Source organism: Scomber scombrus, chromosome 5 (assembly GCF_963691925.1).
Source record: "Scomber scombrus chromosome 5, fScoSco1.1, whole genome shotgun sequence".
NCBI classification, from domain to species: Eukaryota; Metazoa; Chordata; class Actinopteri; order Scombriformes; family Scombridae; genus Scomber; species Scomber scombrus.
The window spans coordinates 20,153,837-20,173,066 of NC_084974.1; the positions used below are offsets into that span (position 1 = coordinate 20,153,837).

The 19,230-nt window shown below is 41.0% G+C and overlaps 1 protein-coding gene across 4 annotated transcripts in view; it reads left to right on the plus strand.

Annotated features, from left to right (window-relative positions):
• The window catches only part of stard13b (StAR related lipid transfer domain containing 13b), a 60,843-nt gene that overhangs the window by 26,725 nt on the left and 14,888 nt on the right, over positions 1 to 19,230 (plus strand). The window contains exon 1 of one of the 4 annotated variants that reach the window (XM_062419734.1): positions 1,758 to 2,512. The exons of 2 other annotated variants lie outside the window; for them this stretch is intronic. In XM_062419734.1, coding sequence (XP_062275718.1) covers positions 2,389 to 2,512 — 124 coding nt within the window. In that variant the 5' untranslated portion in view covers positions 1,758 to 2,388. Of the gene's footprint in view, positions 1 to 1,757; positions 2,513 to 7,995; positions 8,237 to 19,230 lie in introns of those variants that run through there. One more of the 4 variants, XM_062419733.1, reaches the window with a different exon arrangement.

Sequence of the window (19,230 nt, forward strand, 5' to 3'; positions counted from 1 at the left end):
ACAGATGTAGCTGTTAATGTTTTCATGTCAGATCCAGTAAGATCAGAGCAGTTCACTTGGACTCTTACGAGCAGGTTTTGGGTTTATCCCTCCTGACTGCTCATGATTTCAGTGTAAGTCAGAACAAATTGAAAATTGAGCCCTTCAATAATATTCTTCCAGCACCTACACACTCCTTTGCTGCACAGATATCTCACAATGTGAGCTTGTAGTGATCTGTAAATCCTGCTCAGTGGCAAATGGGGTCTATATACTTGAAGTAATGAAGTAATGTTGGCTCAGCTTCACACGCAGAGGGCAGACTGAGGTCAGCTGAGGTTTTATCATTTAAGAAACTGTCAATCTTGAGCCAGTTGCTGTGTGTCAAGACTGTGTGTTTATAATGGAATTATACCTGTTATAACAGTAATTCCAGTCGGTGACCGAGAAATTAATGCAGCTGATATGATATCACCGCTCTTAGGTCATGCACCGCATGAATGGGCACACAATAATAGGAGGAAATTCCTAAAATAATTATGGTGTGATGATTACTGAAGCTGCTGCTGTCTTTCAGGTAGAAGAAATCTTATAGAAGGACTTATCGTGTATATTCATTGGACACACTGAGGTTTTCTTTTCTTTTCAGTGTCTGCAGTGCAAGATATTGTGACAACAAAAGTAAATGGTGCTGAAACTGAACCCATGTCTCATTAAAGGGTTGACTTATTCTAACCTACACGAGGAGAACACACTGAACTGTCTTTAAGTTTTAAAACAACATTGTCCAAACAAAAAAAAAAATCCTAATAATAGTCAATACATGCAAATCACATGTTTTAGAGACATCCAGAAAAAATGAGCAGCTGCTGCGGACCAAGACGGTTAAGAGTTATTCATATCAACCACGGACACACAATATCCTGTAACAGAACACTATTGTAATCAGTTATTTTAAGTAGCTTGTCATATTGTTTAGGTATAATAATAAAGTATGACACCAGAGAAAGTGATTGCTCAGTTTTAAATTGTGTCATTTGATAGCTGTGGTGTGTGTTTGTAGTGGTGGTGGTGGTGGGGTATTGAGTGGGTTGTCACATATGATGCATTCAGGCACTCCTCGTTCCTCTTCCCACTTCAAAGTCATATGCAGGAGTTGTCAAAATTGCTGTTGGTCTAAATCTGGCACTACTTCTTGCTTGTAATGGAAACTGGTGGCTGTAGCTCAGACTTGGGCTTTTTTGTGCTGCAGTAGCAAACTGAATGTTAAATAATTGATCTTTTGATCACAGCATTGTCACATATTTTGCTGAATTCTAAATAGCCAACACATCCTCCTAAAACAACAACAACAGTAAAGGTCTAACATTTCAGGCCGGCAAAAACAACCAATAGTTACATTCATGCCATCTCCTGTACCGGCTGCAATAATGCACTCCGGGTCTCCAAAAAATAATTATGTATTATAGTGTGACAACGCTGTGCTTTTTCTTGTGAGGATGGGCTGAAATAGCATGTATGCTCATAACAATTTGCAGCTGTAGTATTTTTCAGTGTCATAAAAGCAGCATATACATAGCTAAAATGTTTTTTTTAGATGATTACATTATTTATGGTTTTAAAGTAACATTAACGTACATAATTCTCCTGGAAAGTTTTCTTAACATACTATTCTGTCATGAAGTATTCTTTTGATGTTACCTGAACATTATATTGTTGGGTTCAATTTCAAAAAAGCTCTATAGATTTTTTAAATACTTGAGTATTTACACAATCTTGTCAGAACACAATAAGGAGACTTCCTGGTGATGGTCTTTAAATGTTTAATGGAATATTGTCATTTAACGCTACAAAAGTCTATGTTTGCAGAGTAGGTATCCATAAACATGTGACATTTAATGTTAAACATTTTCTCACACATTTTAACATCTGTTGTTAACATCACTCCTCCACACTCTCCATTCCTCCTTTCCTAGCATTATGAATCATATGCGCTCAGCTGGGAGTCGACATATTTCCCTCTGTACTTGAAGGCATCACGGCTGTGTAGCGCTCGCTGCGCGTGAATCTCTTCACACACACATACACACACACACACAGGCGCGCGTACACACATCTGGTGTGAAGTGTGAAAGTCTGTCTAGGTGCTTTAACTATCACTTTGTTACTTTTCCTTCATTTTATTGAAAGAAGAGAGGAATACAGCTGATTTGTCTATTTTTTTTCCTGACATTGGTGACAACTTGTTTGGAGGACTGGCCACTGAAGTCAAGTTTGCTGCTGGAGTAGAAAAAAAGAAAAACTTAAACCGGGAAAAGGAAAGGTGGTTTTTCTGCCGGAGACTTTAACATAACGGGCTTGTGTGAAACCAGGAGGATTGTGTTATTATGTCCAAGTGGAGGATTTGCGATGACATCTAGAAGAAACTCAACTAAACTGAAGCTCCGGCGTTCTTTCAGCGAGCAGCTGCGGAGCTCCACATCCAAAGCCTGGGATTTACTCTGGAAGAATGTCAGAGATCGGAGACTGGCAGGTCAGTAGCCCGCTGCACGCAGCTCCGAGCCCGGCTTATCACACATAACCACCACTGCAGGAAAACTTCTCTTAATTCATCTTTTATTACAGTCATTTTTATTAGTCAGTTTGACTTTAATTGACTGAATGAGATAACCCCCTGGTGTGAATTACTGTAACAGTGATCACCTATTTTTGCAAAAAAGAGAACTAGTTAATATTAACAGGAAAATGTATCGTTTCCTGTTAATATTGGTCGCTAGTCCTATAAGTTCAGGCAGCAGGTTAGTTGCAGTATATAAAGATGTATCCTAAAGTGACTGAATTAAAATTAAAATTAAAATTAAAATTCATGTGATCAAATCATTAAAACAAATCAAATCAAAATGTGGCACTTTCATGTTCAAACTATAAAATTATATTATAAGGGCGCGCAGTCGTAGTGAACTAAAATCTGAATGAACTGAATTTGAGCACAGTCTGGGCGATATAACAAAGCCTATAAGCCTTTCACACACGTGTAGGAAATCTCTGTACAGCGCTTTCATTCTAACTCTATCCATTATACATGACGGCAGGCCTGGTGCTGCCGCTGGGTGGCGCTGATGCGTCATTTTTACACTGAATGGAAAGTGCATAAAGGATGAGTGGAAGAGTTGACAATAGTTTATCATTTTTTACATTTGATTTGTGGTATGGAGCCATAAAGAGAACCTTAAATTACCATACAACAAATGAATAATATAAAGGAGCTTTAATTTGCATTAGAAAACATAATTCTAATGTTAATTCAATAATATTAACAGTATTTGGATTATTTTTTTTATATTCTAAATGTCTTGGCATAGACTTTCATTTTCCATTAGTAAAATGAACAACATTGCAGCTTTTTTACTATCTCACTCTCCTTGAAATAGCATAGACCATTTCATATAGTTTCAAATGTAAACATGACATATGGATTCAGCTTTATTTTTGCTCTGTTTGCCAATATGAATATGAATATTAACCTAAACATACTACACATGTCCCTGTGGGGAACAACACATATTGAGCAGCTGAATATTGATTAAACTGAACTTTGTAGTCAAATTCTAGTTTAAATTGCAAGTTTCCAAACACTAAAATGTGCTTAATGTGTGTGAATTGTGCAAAAACATCTGACATGTCTCACTTAATGTGTTGTTGCAGTCATTAAGTAGCATTCATCATTTGAAATCTGGACATTTTATGTTATACATTGTTGAAACGTTTATAACTTACTTTAAGATAGGCTAGTAAGAAACATTGAGAACACTGAATATTTAGAGGTTAATGGGTGTAGCAGTGATAGATAGCTGTGTGTGAGTGGGAGTAAAGATCAATCACTTGTGTAGTAACTAAACTGTACCACTAGGTGCAGTGAATTGACCACAGCAGTCATATTCATGAATTACAAAACAGCTCTGTCTTCATCAGGAGGAGTTTAAGTGCTGAAGTCATGCAAATAAGGAACAGATGTTTCATTTGATATAACAGAACATATCTCATTCTGCTGGTGTGCTCCGTTTGTTTAACAGTATTCAAAGCTGCTATTTCACACATGGCTGTGTGTTTTGTGCATGAAGTTTAGTACACGTTCGGCTCAGCTGTGCAGCCTGTTGAGGAGCTTCACTGATGCAGCTGCTGAGTCTTGCATTGTTTGGATATTTGACACATTAATCTTTCATTCTCTCATATGCCATAGATATCTTGGTTATGTGTGCCATGCATCTGGCAGTATATCCTGAGGCCTTGAGCTTTGTGCATACATAAAAAACTATGAGGAGCCACATATGGACCTGCCTGAAAGAGCGGGCTGACTTGACAGGTGGACTCAAAGTGACTACTTTGTTGTTCTCTGTTGTTAGGTGTTTTACAAAAATATATTGTTTGCAGTTTTTGTGGCTCTCAGGCTGACTAAAGATGCTATCTTCATGTGATAGCTGGGACAGGCAGCAGAAAACATCTTGGAAAACATCTCCTAAACAGATTCTAGACGAATTTAGGAGCCATGGATTTCTGTGAAATTTAGGTCAGGTGCAGTACAACCATGATGGCACATTTCTAGGTTATGAGAGATGTATCTGGCCAGTCAATAAGGACATTGGTGTGTTTCAAATCACAGAGGCTAAACACTGATCGATGGAAGCTGTCACAGACACACACTCACACTTATTAAAGCAAGGACTCTGAATTGATGGCCTTAAATTTATGTGCATCAGATGAGATAAGTAGAGCTTGTGAAGCATTCAGATCTAGATTTCACACTATTATACTTTATCTGTTCTCTGCTGCAGTGCTAAAGGTCACTCTGCAGTGAGCAAATATATAAAAACTCTACCATCATCATCTACCACTGGGTGATTAATAGGTGTTAACTGTTGCAGCTTGACAAGAAAGCAGGAGCCAAATACTGATTGATGTGATTTTCACAGTCTGCAAAGAGATACATTACAGATACATTGCATCCTTATACACTGTAAGGGTTTGACTCAGTTTTCTTATATTAGTAAATTGCAGAAGTCCCTCCAAAAATGAAAAATATGGGAAATTGGGACACTATTCATATATGGCTGTGGCGTCTGAAGCTATTAGATTTGCAAGACATTCTTTAAGAGCACATTTATTGAAAAGTATCTTGGGACACACCTCTGTTATGGGTAAAACCCAGTAGCTTCTTGCTGCTGCTTAAGGGGTGCTTAGTACTAAAGATGAGATTACAGTCTGAATAATTTTAGATGGAGGCTTGCTAAAAGATCCTTAGTGTGTCAACTCTGAGTCACAGCTGTAGTGGGTTGAAAGTCATCTTATACACTAGGCCATTTAAAGGGGCTCTCTAAATGCTTCAAGTTACCCGCAGAGCAGCTCAACTGGTCCTGCAGTATTAGTTTGATTTACTCCCAGACCTGAGCTCAGGATTCAGACATTTGATGGCTCATGAGGTGGAAATCTTCAGTCACACTTGGGCTATTCTTAAGCTTTAAACCACAGGAAACGTAACCACGCCAGAGCCAGGACTGCCCAGCGCAGATTACATGTGTCTGCCACTGAATCAAACCACATCACAGCAGTGTCTAAACCCCACTCATCTGCCTCCATACTCATCATCCATTGGCTCCGAGACTCAACTTCAAGCATCAGAATACAAGTTTCCCTTTTGTAATCACACTTGCTGCACCACTTGAAGCTGAGTGCTGCAGTGGAGACTGAATGTAGGCTGGACATGCATTAAGTGCCTGCATTTCAACATGGCTTTATGTGTCATCACACAATAACATTTACTACCTTCACTGTAATGTGCAATCCAAAGTAAAATCCATTCAGTCAAGCCGGCCAGCATCTTACAGAGCCTCAGTGTGTATTTGTGCTTGTGTACGTGTGTGATGTGAGTCTGGATTCCTGTTGCCATGCTGTGTAGTAGTTGAGCTTTGAAACCCAGACGCAGGCGTGTTAGAACAAGTTTGATAAGGCCTTGAGTCACTGCCTGACATACAGCACTCCTACTAGGGACACACCACAGCCATTTTTCTTGCCATGCATCACAAGTTAAACACAAGGACATCCATAGTGAGCACTGCAGCTCTCACAGCCCTTTCGCAATCTCTGCTGAAGTATTTGAGCATGGACAGAGATGAACACACCATTGATCTCATTCATAATGGTGTTGCATGATGCACTCTGTGAATTCCCTCGTCTAGACGTCTAGAGAAGAAGAAAACACAGGAGTGGGTTCACAGAGATCATTTCGCTGCCACTCACTTTTAGCATCTGACACCTGAAATGTTTACTAGTGCGGTATGAATGACCACAGGTGTTTTTGAGTGTGTAAAAATGACTCACCACTCAATGAAATAATCTGAATAGTGTTTCACCATCACCTTGCAACTTAAAAAAACAACAATCACATATTAAAAATAGCTCCACCTGAGGGTGTGGGGAGAGCTATTAAACCCAGGAGAAGTTTATGAAAATGTGCAGCGGGCTATGAAGTGTGCTGCTGAATTGTGGTCTTTGTGAGCTTAAGCTGAGGTGGATTTTGCCAGCCAGGGAGAGGAACAGACAGGGGCTGTGTTTAACTTGGTCGCTTGCCCATTTGTGCTCTATTCACATGGATGGCGCCATGTTACTACTACACAGGCAAGCCTGTATGCAGAGACCAGGACGGTGACAAGGAGAGTGGCTGGGGCCCTGACTGGTACTGGGTGGGTCTGCTTGTGCGGATGTGGACTTCATTTCAGGTGTGAGGAGACTGTTGTTCCAAGGCATAAACTGGTTGGCACAAGGCACAAGTTTCATTTTTCATGAGAGGTTATCATCCCAAATGGTGATTGCTTTTTAAATATTTCACGCCACCAGAGCATTGTTTGATTGTGTCCCAGTTCCATACTACAAAATAAATAAGCATTGCTTTGAGTATGTCGTGCTTTCAAGCTGAAAAAGGGGAACTATAGAGTGAACTCACAGCTGAATAAAATAAAAAGAAAATGTGGATGCTGGTGAAACAACTCCAGGAAGATCTCAGATAGTATTTGACTGACAGTCATGAAATTGTTTCCAAAACTTCATTTATTTCCAATTCATTTTGCCTTTGTCTTCGACTCAATATATCATCATATATTGTATTTCTTTATATAATTCTTATTGCTTTAGAAAATCCTATTTTGTTCTTTCTCTTTTTATCCAAAGTCACAGTTTGATTGACATATGTTGGCACACATTTCCCTGTTACTACAAAATGGAAGAGCACATTGACCCTTTGTGTACTAACTGCAAAAATGGCATACTATTAAATTGAGTGTATTGTGAAGTACAATATTATTAATTTGTAGTATGGTATTGGGAAACAGAAGGTTTTTAGTGTTAGGAAAGGCTTTAATTTCTAGGATCTAGGTCACTCATATGTATCCAAGCTAAAATTTATTTCTCCCCTGAGGAGCTGACACTTTGAGGAGACCTGCTGAGGGGCCTTCCTGCGTCTGGAAGTAGGGGTTATGTGGTGGGGGTTGGGGAGCAAAAATTTGCATTCTCCAACTAGGAAAACAACTTCTTCCTCTCTTTCGCTCTCCTCTGTAGTTTTCCCTAAATGGCACAGACTCACTCTCGCCCAGTAAACTTGGCACCTGTGTGACCAGCAACAGCAGATGAGTTGTTCTAGTGCAGGGCGGGTCCAAAAAACACTATTTTGTTAAGCCCTCCCACACCCCTCTTTCTTCCACTCCTGCTCTCCTTACTCAGTTCATAGGCATTCCAATGGTATTTATATTTCCCTCCAGAGTAGGGGGAAGTTGACAAGCGTTCACACAGACATTGGATTCAGCTCGGAATGGTGGGCAGTACTCCCACTTCTTCCTTGCCATTGGCCTCCCTGCGGTCACATGATCTGTAAAGATCGACTGAAGTGTTGGCACTCCTCCCCCTAGGCTTCACTCTGCCTTCCCTCTCAGCTCACTTTGGGATTTCTGCGCCTGTATGTGAAGTTTTCTGTTTGTGGGAAAGTGTGTGGGTGAGTGTGTATCAGTCAGTGGTCAGGAGCTTGTTTTGGGGTAAAGTGTCTCAGTTATGTTTCGGGAGCTCCCAGAGTCCACGGGTAGTGAGTGTCTGGGCAGTATGACCCCAGAGACTCAGGATATCTACCTGAGAATGGACCATCACTGCAGACGCTCTGGGTACAGGCTGGGCAGGATCATTGCCAGGCAGCAACTGCTCAAGAGGATTGCTGGAGGTAGGAGAGGAGTTTGAATAAGTGACAGTTCAGACTTTGGTTTGTATCCAGTTGTTTTATTGTTTGCCTGAAGAGCCAGGGCTTAAGTATTTTGTTTAATTAATCACTCTCAGTCATACCTGAAAGTATGCTAGGAGTAACTATGCATATAGCCAACAGATGTAGTGAATAAGATATGACACATAACTAAGAATGTGAGACCATGACGGCAGAATGTTGGCAAGGGAGCAAGGGCATTGTCGTGTTTCTTTGGGAACAGCTGATTGCCTTTGTCATATGTCAGTTCTCATGGCTCATATTCTTTTTTACTTGTTTTCAACCAAACATGAAATTCAATAGGAATGATCTTGAAAATCTTGAAAAACAAAGTGTCAAAGTGATAACAGAGTGTCTGCAGACAAAGCCAACTTGACCTTCAGCCAATAGGTAGTCAAAAGTTCAATGGTGGTAAACACTTAGTATTGCTAACAAACACTGATAGAGGATAAGCTTCAGGACCAGTTATATAACAAGAGGTAAGCCCACAATGTAAACAGGAGATATCGACAAATGTCTTGGTTGACAGTTTTACAAGCCCTCAGCTCATTGGTGGGCTGCTGTATGTAGCCATGTAACTTTTTGACTTTCAATTTACCTGGAGATATAAGGTGAATCCCGAGAGGCCGGGAGGGGGCAGGGAAAGCATAACAATAGAGAGTACAAAACACTCCCACTGCCCCCTCCCCCCGCAGGTGTGAGCACCCTGACTCTGGATCAAAGGGTGACCACATTTCATAGCAGAATATGCTTCATCAGTGAGCTTTAGCCATCACATAGCAATAAACCAGCATAGTTTTATTCCTAGTCACACTATAATCAGAGCATGAGTCAGATAATGCAGCCTCTTGTGTGAGCAAGAGTTCCCGAATCGATGTTGTGTGATTATGATGACGTGACACACACACATAGAGCTTACTTTTGGATTGATGTGTAAAGATGGCCTAGAGCTGTGTATATGTACACTTGTTTTCAGGAGGAAATCTCCATGATCTGATGTTTTGAGGCATGTGTAGTCATGTAACCTGGCATGTGTTTTCAGATTACAGATGTCTAGCTTGACAGCAAACCAACAATTGTGGTCATCTGTGACAAGGGCAGAAAATATGTACATGTTTGAAATGGTTTTGGGGATCTTTTTATCTAAGGTTAAACAGTTATTATTTTCATAAGTAAGGTAGGACTTTTTTGAGGCGTAGCATGAACGTGTATGTGTTTGAAATGCATTTAAATAAATTTGGTTTTGTTTCAGTACAGTCTGAGTGAGTATCAACTTCAGCTGTTTCGTCTGACAGCTCTCATTGACATTGTGTGGTTTGAAATGGCTGTCGTTTAGCCTTTTAAACTCCTTAGTTACACAGTGATATGGTGACTGGCTAGTGTGTGTGCTGAGATGAGGGGGAGGAATCCAGGAAGAGGTTTGGCAGAGGGAATCCCGAGGATGTGTGCTGGCTGGAGGACTTAGTGGCCAGGTGAGGTAGGCATGTAATCCTGGAGACAAAGAGAACAGATGTAAGGTAAAGTGGCAGGCAGGCAAATAAATTTGCAGGAAGGCTAATTGAATGCCGTCAGAGCTAGCATAGCACATCGACAAACCGTGAATGGCACGACAATCGGTGGGGAGTGGCTGTCAGTGTAGGGTTCTTGTCCGGAAGTGGTGATGGCTTGATAGCAGGCAGGTGTGCTGATTCCAGATGATGGACAGGTGTGCAGAGAGAAATGGACGGACAGACAGACAAAATCAAACAACACATATCACTCAAACTAAAAAGGCTCAAAAGGACAAAGACACTTTCACAAAAGATAGGCAGGTGTCACAGAAGAGGGGTTGTTACAAAAAAAAGATTCTGCATTAAATAACAGGAATCAAAGGCTGTAAACCACAGTAAATGTTAACTTTCCAGTGAATTAATCCCATATAATATAAAACTGTTTGTACAAGAAATGTAATACATATTCTCACCAGCATCCCTAATGCAGTTATCCCAGGGTGTCTGTTTCTATGAAAATAAAAGATTGTCATTCAAATTTAATTTTAGTTGAGTTTGTTTTTTTAATCTGCTTTCTTAAGTGCTATGATTATGCAATTTTCAACAATCTTCTTGCCTAATTTTGGTAATGGTATTTTGTTTTTATATAACTTGCCTATTATAATTAAGTAATTTTCTTGCAGTATGGCAGTTTACTCATATTTTTCTCAGGAGAAGACCATTTTAGCCATATAAATTTGAAATGCCAGCGATAACAGCAAGGCAGCATTTTAAGGGTCTGAATGAAGAGTGTGTGTCGAGCCACAGGAATTACCTCCATGCATTGCAGTGGCTCCTGCATTCCAGCTGGCCGGCCATGTTGACATAGCAGGTTGAAAGTGAGTAGGGGCCATGGTGATGTGCAGAGTTACTCATGTATTGTTTCACCCAAAATTCCAGGGAAGCCTGTGGGGTCTTAGTCACGTTTCCGATATGATGGTATTTCAAAGCTACCAGAGCTGTGTGTGTGGCTTCTTGCTCAGTCCACTTTGATAAGCTCCTGACAAAAAACAAGGATTGATTGAAGGTTCTTACTGTCCAAAAATTCTGCCTAAAAGATCTTAGCGACTCAGAGACTAAATGGATATAAATGCACAGCTGTGTGATGTCAAAAGGAACAGGCACGTTGTGGATCGTTGTTCAAGGGAAAGGGCCTATTTTTATTGAGCGGGAATGTTTCTCTCCTCCTGAAAATATTCCTCTGGTTTTAGAGGAGTATTCCATACTTCATCACTCTGGACGGGCTACTGTGTTATTGCAGCTTGCTGGTGTGTCTGCCTCGATTCCTCCCTGCTCGGCCCATCTGGAATCCAGATTCTCAGGATTTCTGCATCTGTTGTCGCTACTCATGCATCATAAACAGGACTGTTACAATTACCACATTCAACATTATGTTTAATTTAGCCTCACATATTTCTACCTTCTCTAAGCTATTTTTTGAGGGAAAAGCAAACGGTTAGGGTGTAAGCTTTTCTATAAGACTGTTAATTATCTTCAGATCTACCATGGGACATGGTTGGCCTCTCTGATTTTGTCTGTGTAGGTTTTCCACTAGCTCTGGCATGTATGGTGTATTAGTAAATGTTCAAATGGTTGTATTTTTGTTGGTTTTTATACATAGAATTCGACTCCTACATTTATTGGGTATTTCAGCAAATGCCAGTGAATAAACTTAATGAATCATCTAATAGGAATGTAGCCGAAACAGTGTATTACTGTGTTATGTTTTCAGCTCTTTTTTTCTGCAGCAAGTTGAATAGTAGACATCACATGTTACCATCTGTTTACAGATACATTTTAAACTTTGAAAGTATTCCTGTTTAGCCACGGAAAGTCCTTGAAACTTCATTGGGTCATTGGTAGAAACCTTGAGCAGCTGAATGCTATACCATGACTAAAAGCTTGCTTGCTGACAGTGGCTCTTTGGTCGTTTTCCTCATTGAGGCCTGTTGTGTTTCGGACAAGAAGCTCTGTCCAGTGTGACCCCTCCATGGCCCTTCTTCGTGGCTTATTGACCTTGATGCAGCGAGCGGGCTCCGATCTTTGCCCTGGAAAGCCCATTATTGCATTCTGCTGTGGTTAAGGATGTTGGGCGTCCCTTGTCAAATGACGAGATATTGCATGGCAGCTGTGTGCTTGTCAGTGAATCTGTCTGTGTCCTGGAGTTACAAAGCGGGCCTTTTGTTTGGCTGTCATGGCTGAAAAGCTTGAGTCTTTCAGGTTAACGTGCTGTCAGCTACATTTGTTCCTGTGCTGGCACATAACAGTGTTTGTTTGTACTGTACAGAACATTCACATTGCTTGTATACATTTCAGTTTGTTCAGCACTAGATATGTACGTGGTGTTGATTGTATTTTTCTCTATTCAACTTCAAAAACGTACAGTTTTATATCAAGGTTTAGAGAAGTTTAGTGATAATGTTTTAATCTTGCGCAAAGTTTCTAACAGAGATAGCCCTCTCCGGCACTAGCAAAAAGTGTATGAGCAGGATTATGTGTGTAAAACAGTTTACACAGTTTAAATTCTTTGCATAGAGAGGACAGGAACACTTGAGCTTAAGAGGACAAGCTAAACCCTCCATCCTCTGTTCTTCCTCTGACTACTAGACTAGTAATTGTTAGAAACCAGCAACTGAAGAGGGGTTTGTAGTGTCCTGTCGTTTAAGAAGTTGTAATGGTGAAAAGGCTCTCTGAGGTGTGGAATCTAATTGGATACTGCCCTCTCCCTGTTAGGACTCCTCTCTCAAAAGCACTGAATTATTCATCAATGGTCTACTACAACATGTGGCACGTTAGATCATCTGCATGTGAAACAAATATGACTGCTCCTTGATTCAAATAGAGATTTGATGATAAGTGACGATGTAGCCCCCGCATTGTTTACTTAGTTCACATGAACCCACTCGATCTTTTATTCATGAACCAGCTTATTGTAGATGTGATTGTAATGCAGATTTTGTTTGCTGCCTTCAGAGGGCAGTAAATAATACTGACAAGGAGCGAAAAGCAATTTTTACAATGTGATTAGCTGGTTGTTTACCTCTAGCATTACAGTCATAGCACTTTAAATAATTAAATGTATGGCATGTACCCCTATTTGTGCCTCTGTTATAGCAAAATATATTAAATGACTAAAAATATAATGTTTCATGAGGGTATAATGGGTGTGCTGTGGCTCACTCTAGCACCTTTTGTACGTTCTCCCTTTGTCTGTGTGTTTCATCCGCAGGTTAGGTGAACTGGGATATTCAGTCTATAATTGGTAGCCTTGCAGTAGACTGCTTAAATGTCCAGGGTGTATCACGCAATGCATGATGGTATAGGTTACAGTTATGTGACCTATACCAGCCCAAACATGATAATCTGCTTGGTTAATAAGGTTTGGTTTAAGAAAGTGGATTGATGGTTAGATGGAAGGTGGAGGGATGTGTGATGGATCTTGTATTTATATATCTTGTATATTGTCTTGTATTTTTTGCCATGCAAGCGGCAAACATTATACCTGCTTGTATCAGCATTGTCATTGTGAGTATACTTTTATGCTGTGCTGAAGTTGTTATAAAAGTAGCAATGTGAAGCAATCATGTCCAAATTTCTCTTGCAATGATTTCTGACATTGCTGTATCAGTTTCTGTCTGAAAGTGATTGTCCACGTAAATACTTTATCATTAGATTAAATTAGATGAATGTGTTTGATTTTTGTGATTTTCCCCCTGTATTTCTAAATTCTCCCAGGGGAAAAATAATTGCATATCCACTTGAATACAAATTACATAGTACAATACTACCTAAAACACAATTTATTATAGGTTAATCCCTATACTGTACATTATACAGTAGGTCTAGGTCACCATCTGCAGGGATATACCGCCTCTAATTTGTCAGCAGCTCTTGGTGTACATCCCACAAGTCACCAGCCACTGTTTCCAAAGTGTTGGTAATTTCCCGCCGTGCTGATAATGGACGCGTAAATGATTCAAGAATCCTGTAACGGCCTGGAACAGACCACCTCTGGTAAATAAAGGTCACATTCATGAAGCTCTGTTGATTCCCGGTTTATGCCTGTAGGTGGCAGACAGAATTCATATCCTTCTTCTGTATGAATTACTGTAGTTCCTACTCAGTCAGAGTAGCTGACAGCTGCCACATATGCACAGGGCTAATCATTTGCTAAGTGGAGATTTCAGAAATGTCTCGGTTGTACTGTAACAGGAACGGAAAGTCACACATTAACAGACCCATGATGTAAAACTTCTCCTGTTCTCAGGTCTTTTACATTCCACAGATTAGAAAGTGCTAATTCATGAAAAAAGCCTTATTAACCTTCATCCAGAAAATGGTACACTAAATATCTTTCGACCTTAATAGTCATTTCTTAGTTATAAGAAAGGTTCTTTTGTGAATAGTCTTGGGATTTGGCCTTTTAAAGCTACATATAATTTGTTTTGAATAAATGAAATATGTTTTAAACATCTCCATTTAATGGATTTATGTTTTACAAAACAGAAAGCAGCCAATCTGCTGATCTAAAGACAACACATTTCACATCAATATCAAGACAGTATGAGATAACTGTCAGCTAATGTGTAACGCCCAGCTTTAAATCAATTTGAATCTGTTATACAGCTGCTATTTCAGGCTAAGATCCAAAGCACATTGCATTCTCACCATGGTTCATTATATAGCACATTTTCCCCGCCTCTGCATTTCAACCTTGTCAGAGTTCAACACTTGGCTGCTCTCCTGTGGTAGAAATGTACATTGCGTGCTATTAGCTGGAAAAACTGACAGAAGCAGAGGCAGCATGCATCCAGACCTCAGACATTCAGCCGCTGTCCCTTCACTTTATAGGCCTTTCAGCCAGGGGGTGACTGTCTGAACACAGCCTGTTATTCATGACCACACATGACAAATGGCCCTCGTTGTGTGTGTGAGGGAGACACTGTGTGGATGTTCTGATAAAGTCCAACAATTGCGTAGCTCTTTCCATGGGTTGCATTGTTGATAAGCTTCATCATCACACCACGTGCTGGCAGTATCATCTCTGCTGCAACTATGAAGTCCGTTGCATGAGTTCTGCGAGGCTCCTGAGGTCTTGTTCACTTTGATGTCGTTAATTAGGACCAGCGTCCCGAGGGATGGCTCCATGCTTTTATTGCGGAGGTCCTGAGAGTTCTTCTCACGGTAGGGGCCCTTGTTCTGGCATTGGCCCCCTCTCTACCCTCTGACTCTCTGAGGCCATTCTCAGAGAAGGAGGGAACCCCATGTAGTCCCCTCTGGGATCCAGTCCAAATGAGAGGGAGGTGGACCTAATGGGGCACTGCAGGACTTCAGAGGAGTTTCTTCTGGATGTTTGTCTTTAGTGTCCTGTGTTGTACAGAGCCATTACCACACATGAAACATTATTCGTTAGTTTACAGTATAATTTATCCTTATTAGCATCTGCTGAACTTACCAGGGCTTTCATCATGAGACCTTTGATTTGTGTGGGTGCTGTGAGAAACATGTGTTAATAACTTTCCAGTCAATTCTTTTCCATGTGTGAGACATGATTTTGGGTCAGCTGGCTGAGTATTTGTCAGTAATTCATAGTCATCCTTCTTTAGTTGTGTTATACGGCGCTCTCGGAAAACCAAATTATAGTGTTTATATAGGCTATCAAAGGGAAGGAAGAATTACAGCTACACAACCGTATATTATGAGTGAGAAAACAGTATGACATGGTAAGACATGCAGCCTAGTGTGCTTTACATAAAACAAGACATGTATGGACTTCAAATCAGGACAGACACACAAACACACAGAACTTGGGGAATATGCTGGTTGGATAAAGGGGGATACTGTTAACTTGACACAGGAAGCAGCTGTGAGGGAGCTGGTGTAAGGGACAGAGTTGAAGACAATCTGAAAAAGCCCAGATCAGAGTCTAGCTGTGAGGGAGGGAGGGAGGGAGGAAGATGGAAAAAGGGAGAGGGAGGAGAAAGAGGGAAGTGGAGAGCTCCAATGGGATGCTTATGGACAGAGACAGGCGCTGAGGGGAAAAGTCAGACAGGCCCTGAATTGAACTCTCCGTTTGCACTCCTTACAACTAGACCAAGGGCAGCAGAGATGCCCATAAGTACAATACTTCTAATTTGTAACGGCTTGCTGTTTAAATGCTGCTTGGTAAGATTTATCATGCTTTTAGGGCCTCACTTGATAAAATATATTTTGGTGTGAGGACCAAAAACAACAAGAGACTGAAAAATGCTATTGGGCTGAAATCATCATAAGAGAAGAAAACTGCTGAGTAGCATCATAGATAGTAAACCCCTGTGTGTGATATCACTGTCCAGTCTAAATTATTTATACTGCACTGTGGATGAAGTGAATAACCTCAAATGGACAACTAGCACAATGATTACTCTTCAAAGATCAACACTGGGTTGAAGAAATAGTCCAGGATTTCAGGGAGGTATGCCTGGAAGAAATGAAAAAGGAAATCTCTAAAAGCCAAAGTTGATGTTTTTATCACCAAAGAAAGCAAATCCTTCATAAAGGCCTCCAAGAAGGTTGTCAAAACACTTAAACATGCGTGGGAACATGGCTATGGTCCAGTGTCTGGAAGTGTTTAGCTTGTGCATCGTGCTTTGGAAGTCACTGGAGTATGTATTCCACAGAAAGCTCTGCTGATTGATCTCTGCTCTGTTCACAGTTGCTGGCAGTAAAGTGGAGGTACTTCAGGATGTGGAAATTGCTGAGGTGTCTCCTCTTTCCTAGAGATTTGGGGTCAGAGGTCCTTTCTCTAATAAAGGACACTCTTCTTGAAGTGTCTGCTGGAAGTCGTGCCAAAGTATCGTGTAGTGTGACCAAAGAGGAAGAAGGAGGACACCTGTCTGTGAAGCTGGAGTACACTCGACACTTCCCTTGCTTTTCGCTGTTTGCTAAGCTACCCCAGGGAATCATCATGTGGTTATTTTCTCAAAACTGAGACATTGAAATCATTTGGATAAAAACACAGCAAAGCTAATGATTTGAACTTTGAAGCCTGGGCTTGTTCTGAGGCTGCGCAGCCCACACATCATAGCCCATTATTTATATTCTGGCTGTGACACCACACCAAATCCAGTGAGCTATCATTTTGCAGTTTGGGTCTGGGATAATTTGTAAATCCTTCACTGAAAGGCTATTTGTGGTGGTATGAGACAGCGACCCTTGGATAATCTGTCTCTCCCAGACTGTTGTTTAGCGACCTGGAACACATCTCTTTGATTTTTGATTTTCCACAGTTAGGAAATGTTTACAACATCATACTGACCCCATATGGTTTTAACAGTAATAACCCCCCCCCCCCCCCCCCCCCCCCCCATTCAAGTAGTTACCCATCTTGATTTTAACTGGTATTGTGTGAAAGAAGTGAATCAGCTTTGGATTTTATTACGAGACCTCTAGTAACTCACGCTGTAAAGACAAAAGAGTATGTGAATGAGTGTCTGGGTATTTTAAAGTCGTCATTGTGCATTGTATTATCATTAGTAACCTATGCTGCGAAAGCTGTAGCTGGTATATCCAGACTTGAGAGAGTGATAGACAGGGAGAGAGAGTTGATGGGTTGTTACCCCTGTAGATGAAAGGACTTTCTCTCTGGGTGTCTTTCAGAGGTGAAGGAGAGTGTTACCACAGCTGTGCTGCTCTTGTTTAAATTCAATACAGGACCTCAAGAGAAAAACACAGCTCAGATGACTTTTGACCCAGCAGGCTTTGGCAATGGTCAACAACAGCAGCTCCCTAGCTCACATAGTCGTGTTATTTACTCTCAGAATCAATAAGCTCTTTCTGTGTGTGTGTGTGTGTGCACATGCTGTGAAATCAAGGTTTTCACCATTGACGATCATTAAAAAAAATTCTATAAGCTTTTTAAAGCAGATTGTTAGAGCAGAGGAACACTGTAGATGCTTGAATCTTTCTTTAATAGAGCGGAGAAGAAAAACAAAAGCAATTGATGATGAGTTGCACTGTAATTTAAATTCTGACCTGTAATGACCAGAATTGGTTGTTTGAATGAATCACGGATGTCTGTGAAACCCTAACTTACACAGGTTCAGAATGCTAATGACTCCTTGGCACTGACTGTTCTTGGGCTGGCACTACTGTGTTTGTCTTCAATTCCCCATCCTCCAGGAGGCATTTAGGTCTGCGCTGTATATCCCCTTGTTAGTGGAGACCTGTGGTCCTCTGAAAAGATCGCTCCACGGGTCACTGTGGACCACAGGGTAAAAGCGGGCTCAGGATTTGCTAGCTCATTTGTATTTTAGGAAATTTTGCTTCGGTGTCTTAGCAACGTAGCCCAGGGCTGATCATTTTAAACCTGCATCCCGTGTCGACTGCGGGATAACGACAGGTCCCCTGTGTGCCCCGTTGGATCAAAAGAGGTGGCTGGAAGTCCGTCGGTGATTCAATACAGACTCTGTGTAATTACTCGGCCTGTTGAGCCAGCCAGCTCATGTGCCAATAAAGTCACATTCTCTGTGTTACTCACCATTATAGACAGACAATCTCTTAGAGTTTGCTATTGTCCTTTGTCTCAACACCTTTCCTTTTATACTGATGATGAGGATGTTGTGAACTGAAGACGTGTTGTGGTAGTCGTGAGTGACACCTCCTGATATGCTGACAAATGTGGCATGTTGCCTATTGGGAGTCACATAGAGCTATGTTAATTAAAACTTACTCTTGAAAATAGGAGGCTTTATTCCCACGACATCAGCACTATGTTATTAATCCATCTCGTGGATTGCCAGCATTCCCCTAACAGGACCTCAGATGTCCCATGCCTCCAGTATCTACAACCATGTTGCCTCTTGGCTTTCGTGTCCATCTTTTGGCAGTCGTTCATCATTATTTGTGCTTCCTGTTTTCTCCCTCATGCACAATTTCAAACTATTGGACGAAAGGAAATGTTAGGTTATTTTGGGCATGAGACATCAGATGTTGTGGTTTTGGGCAGACAAGAAGAGGGGGTAGTGTGTTTCCCCTGGCTGGCTGTCTAGTCTACTTTTACAGTAAGCTGACTGCTCACTGTGAGTGGGTGTCTGTATGCAATTAGCATCATAAAGGGGGAAGAGAGGCCTCTCCTTCATGCCTCCCAGCTTGACAACACCTCTCTGCCAGCCAGCCCACTGGTGGAATCTTTTTCCATATTGCTGGCTCACTGTGTCCTTCTCCAGGTGTTTTTGATACAGACAATCTCAGTGCTCAGTTATAGTCTGTGTTTTTTTGACTGATATATGAGGCTGGCTTGTCTGGCTGATTCATTCAGTGCAGCAGCGGAGTGTGGGGGAGGAACCGACAGACACATTTGTAAAGGTCTATGCAGCTAGTACTTTGAGTAAATTTGAGCAGTTTGTTTTAGAGTGCTTTTAAAGCTCTGACGTGCTGAATGTATTTATT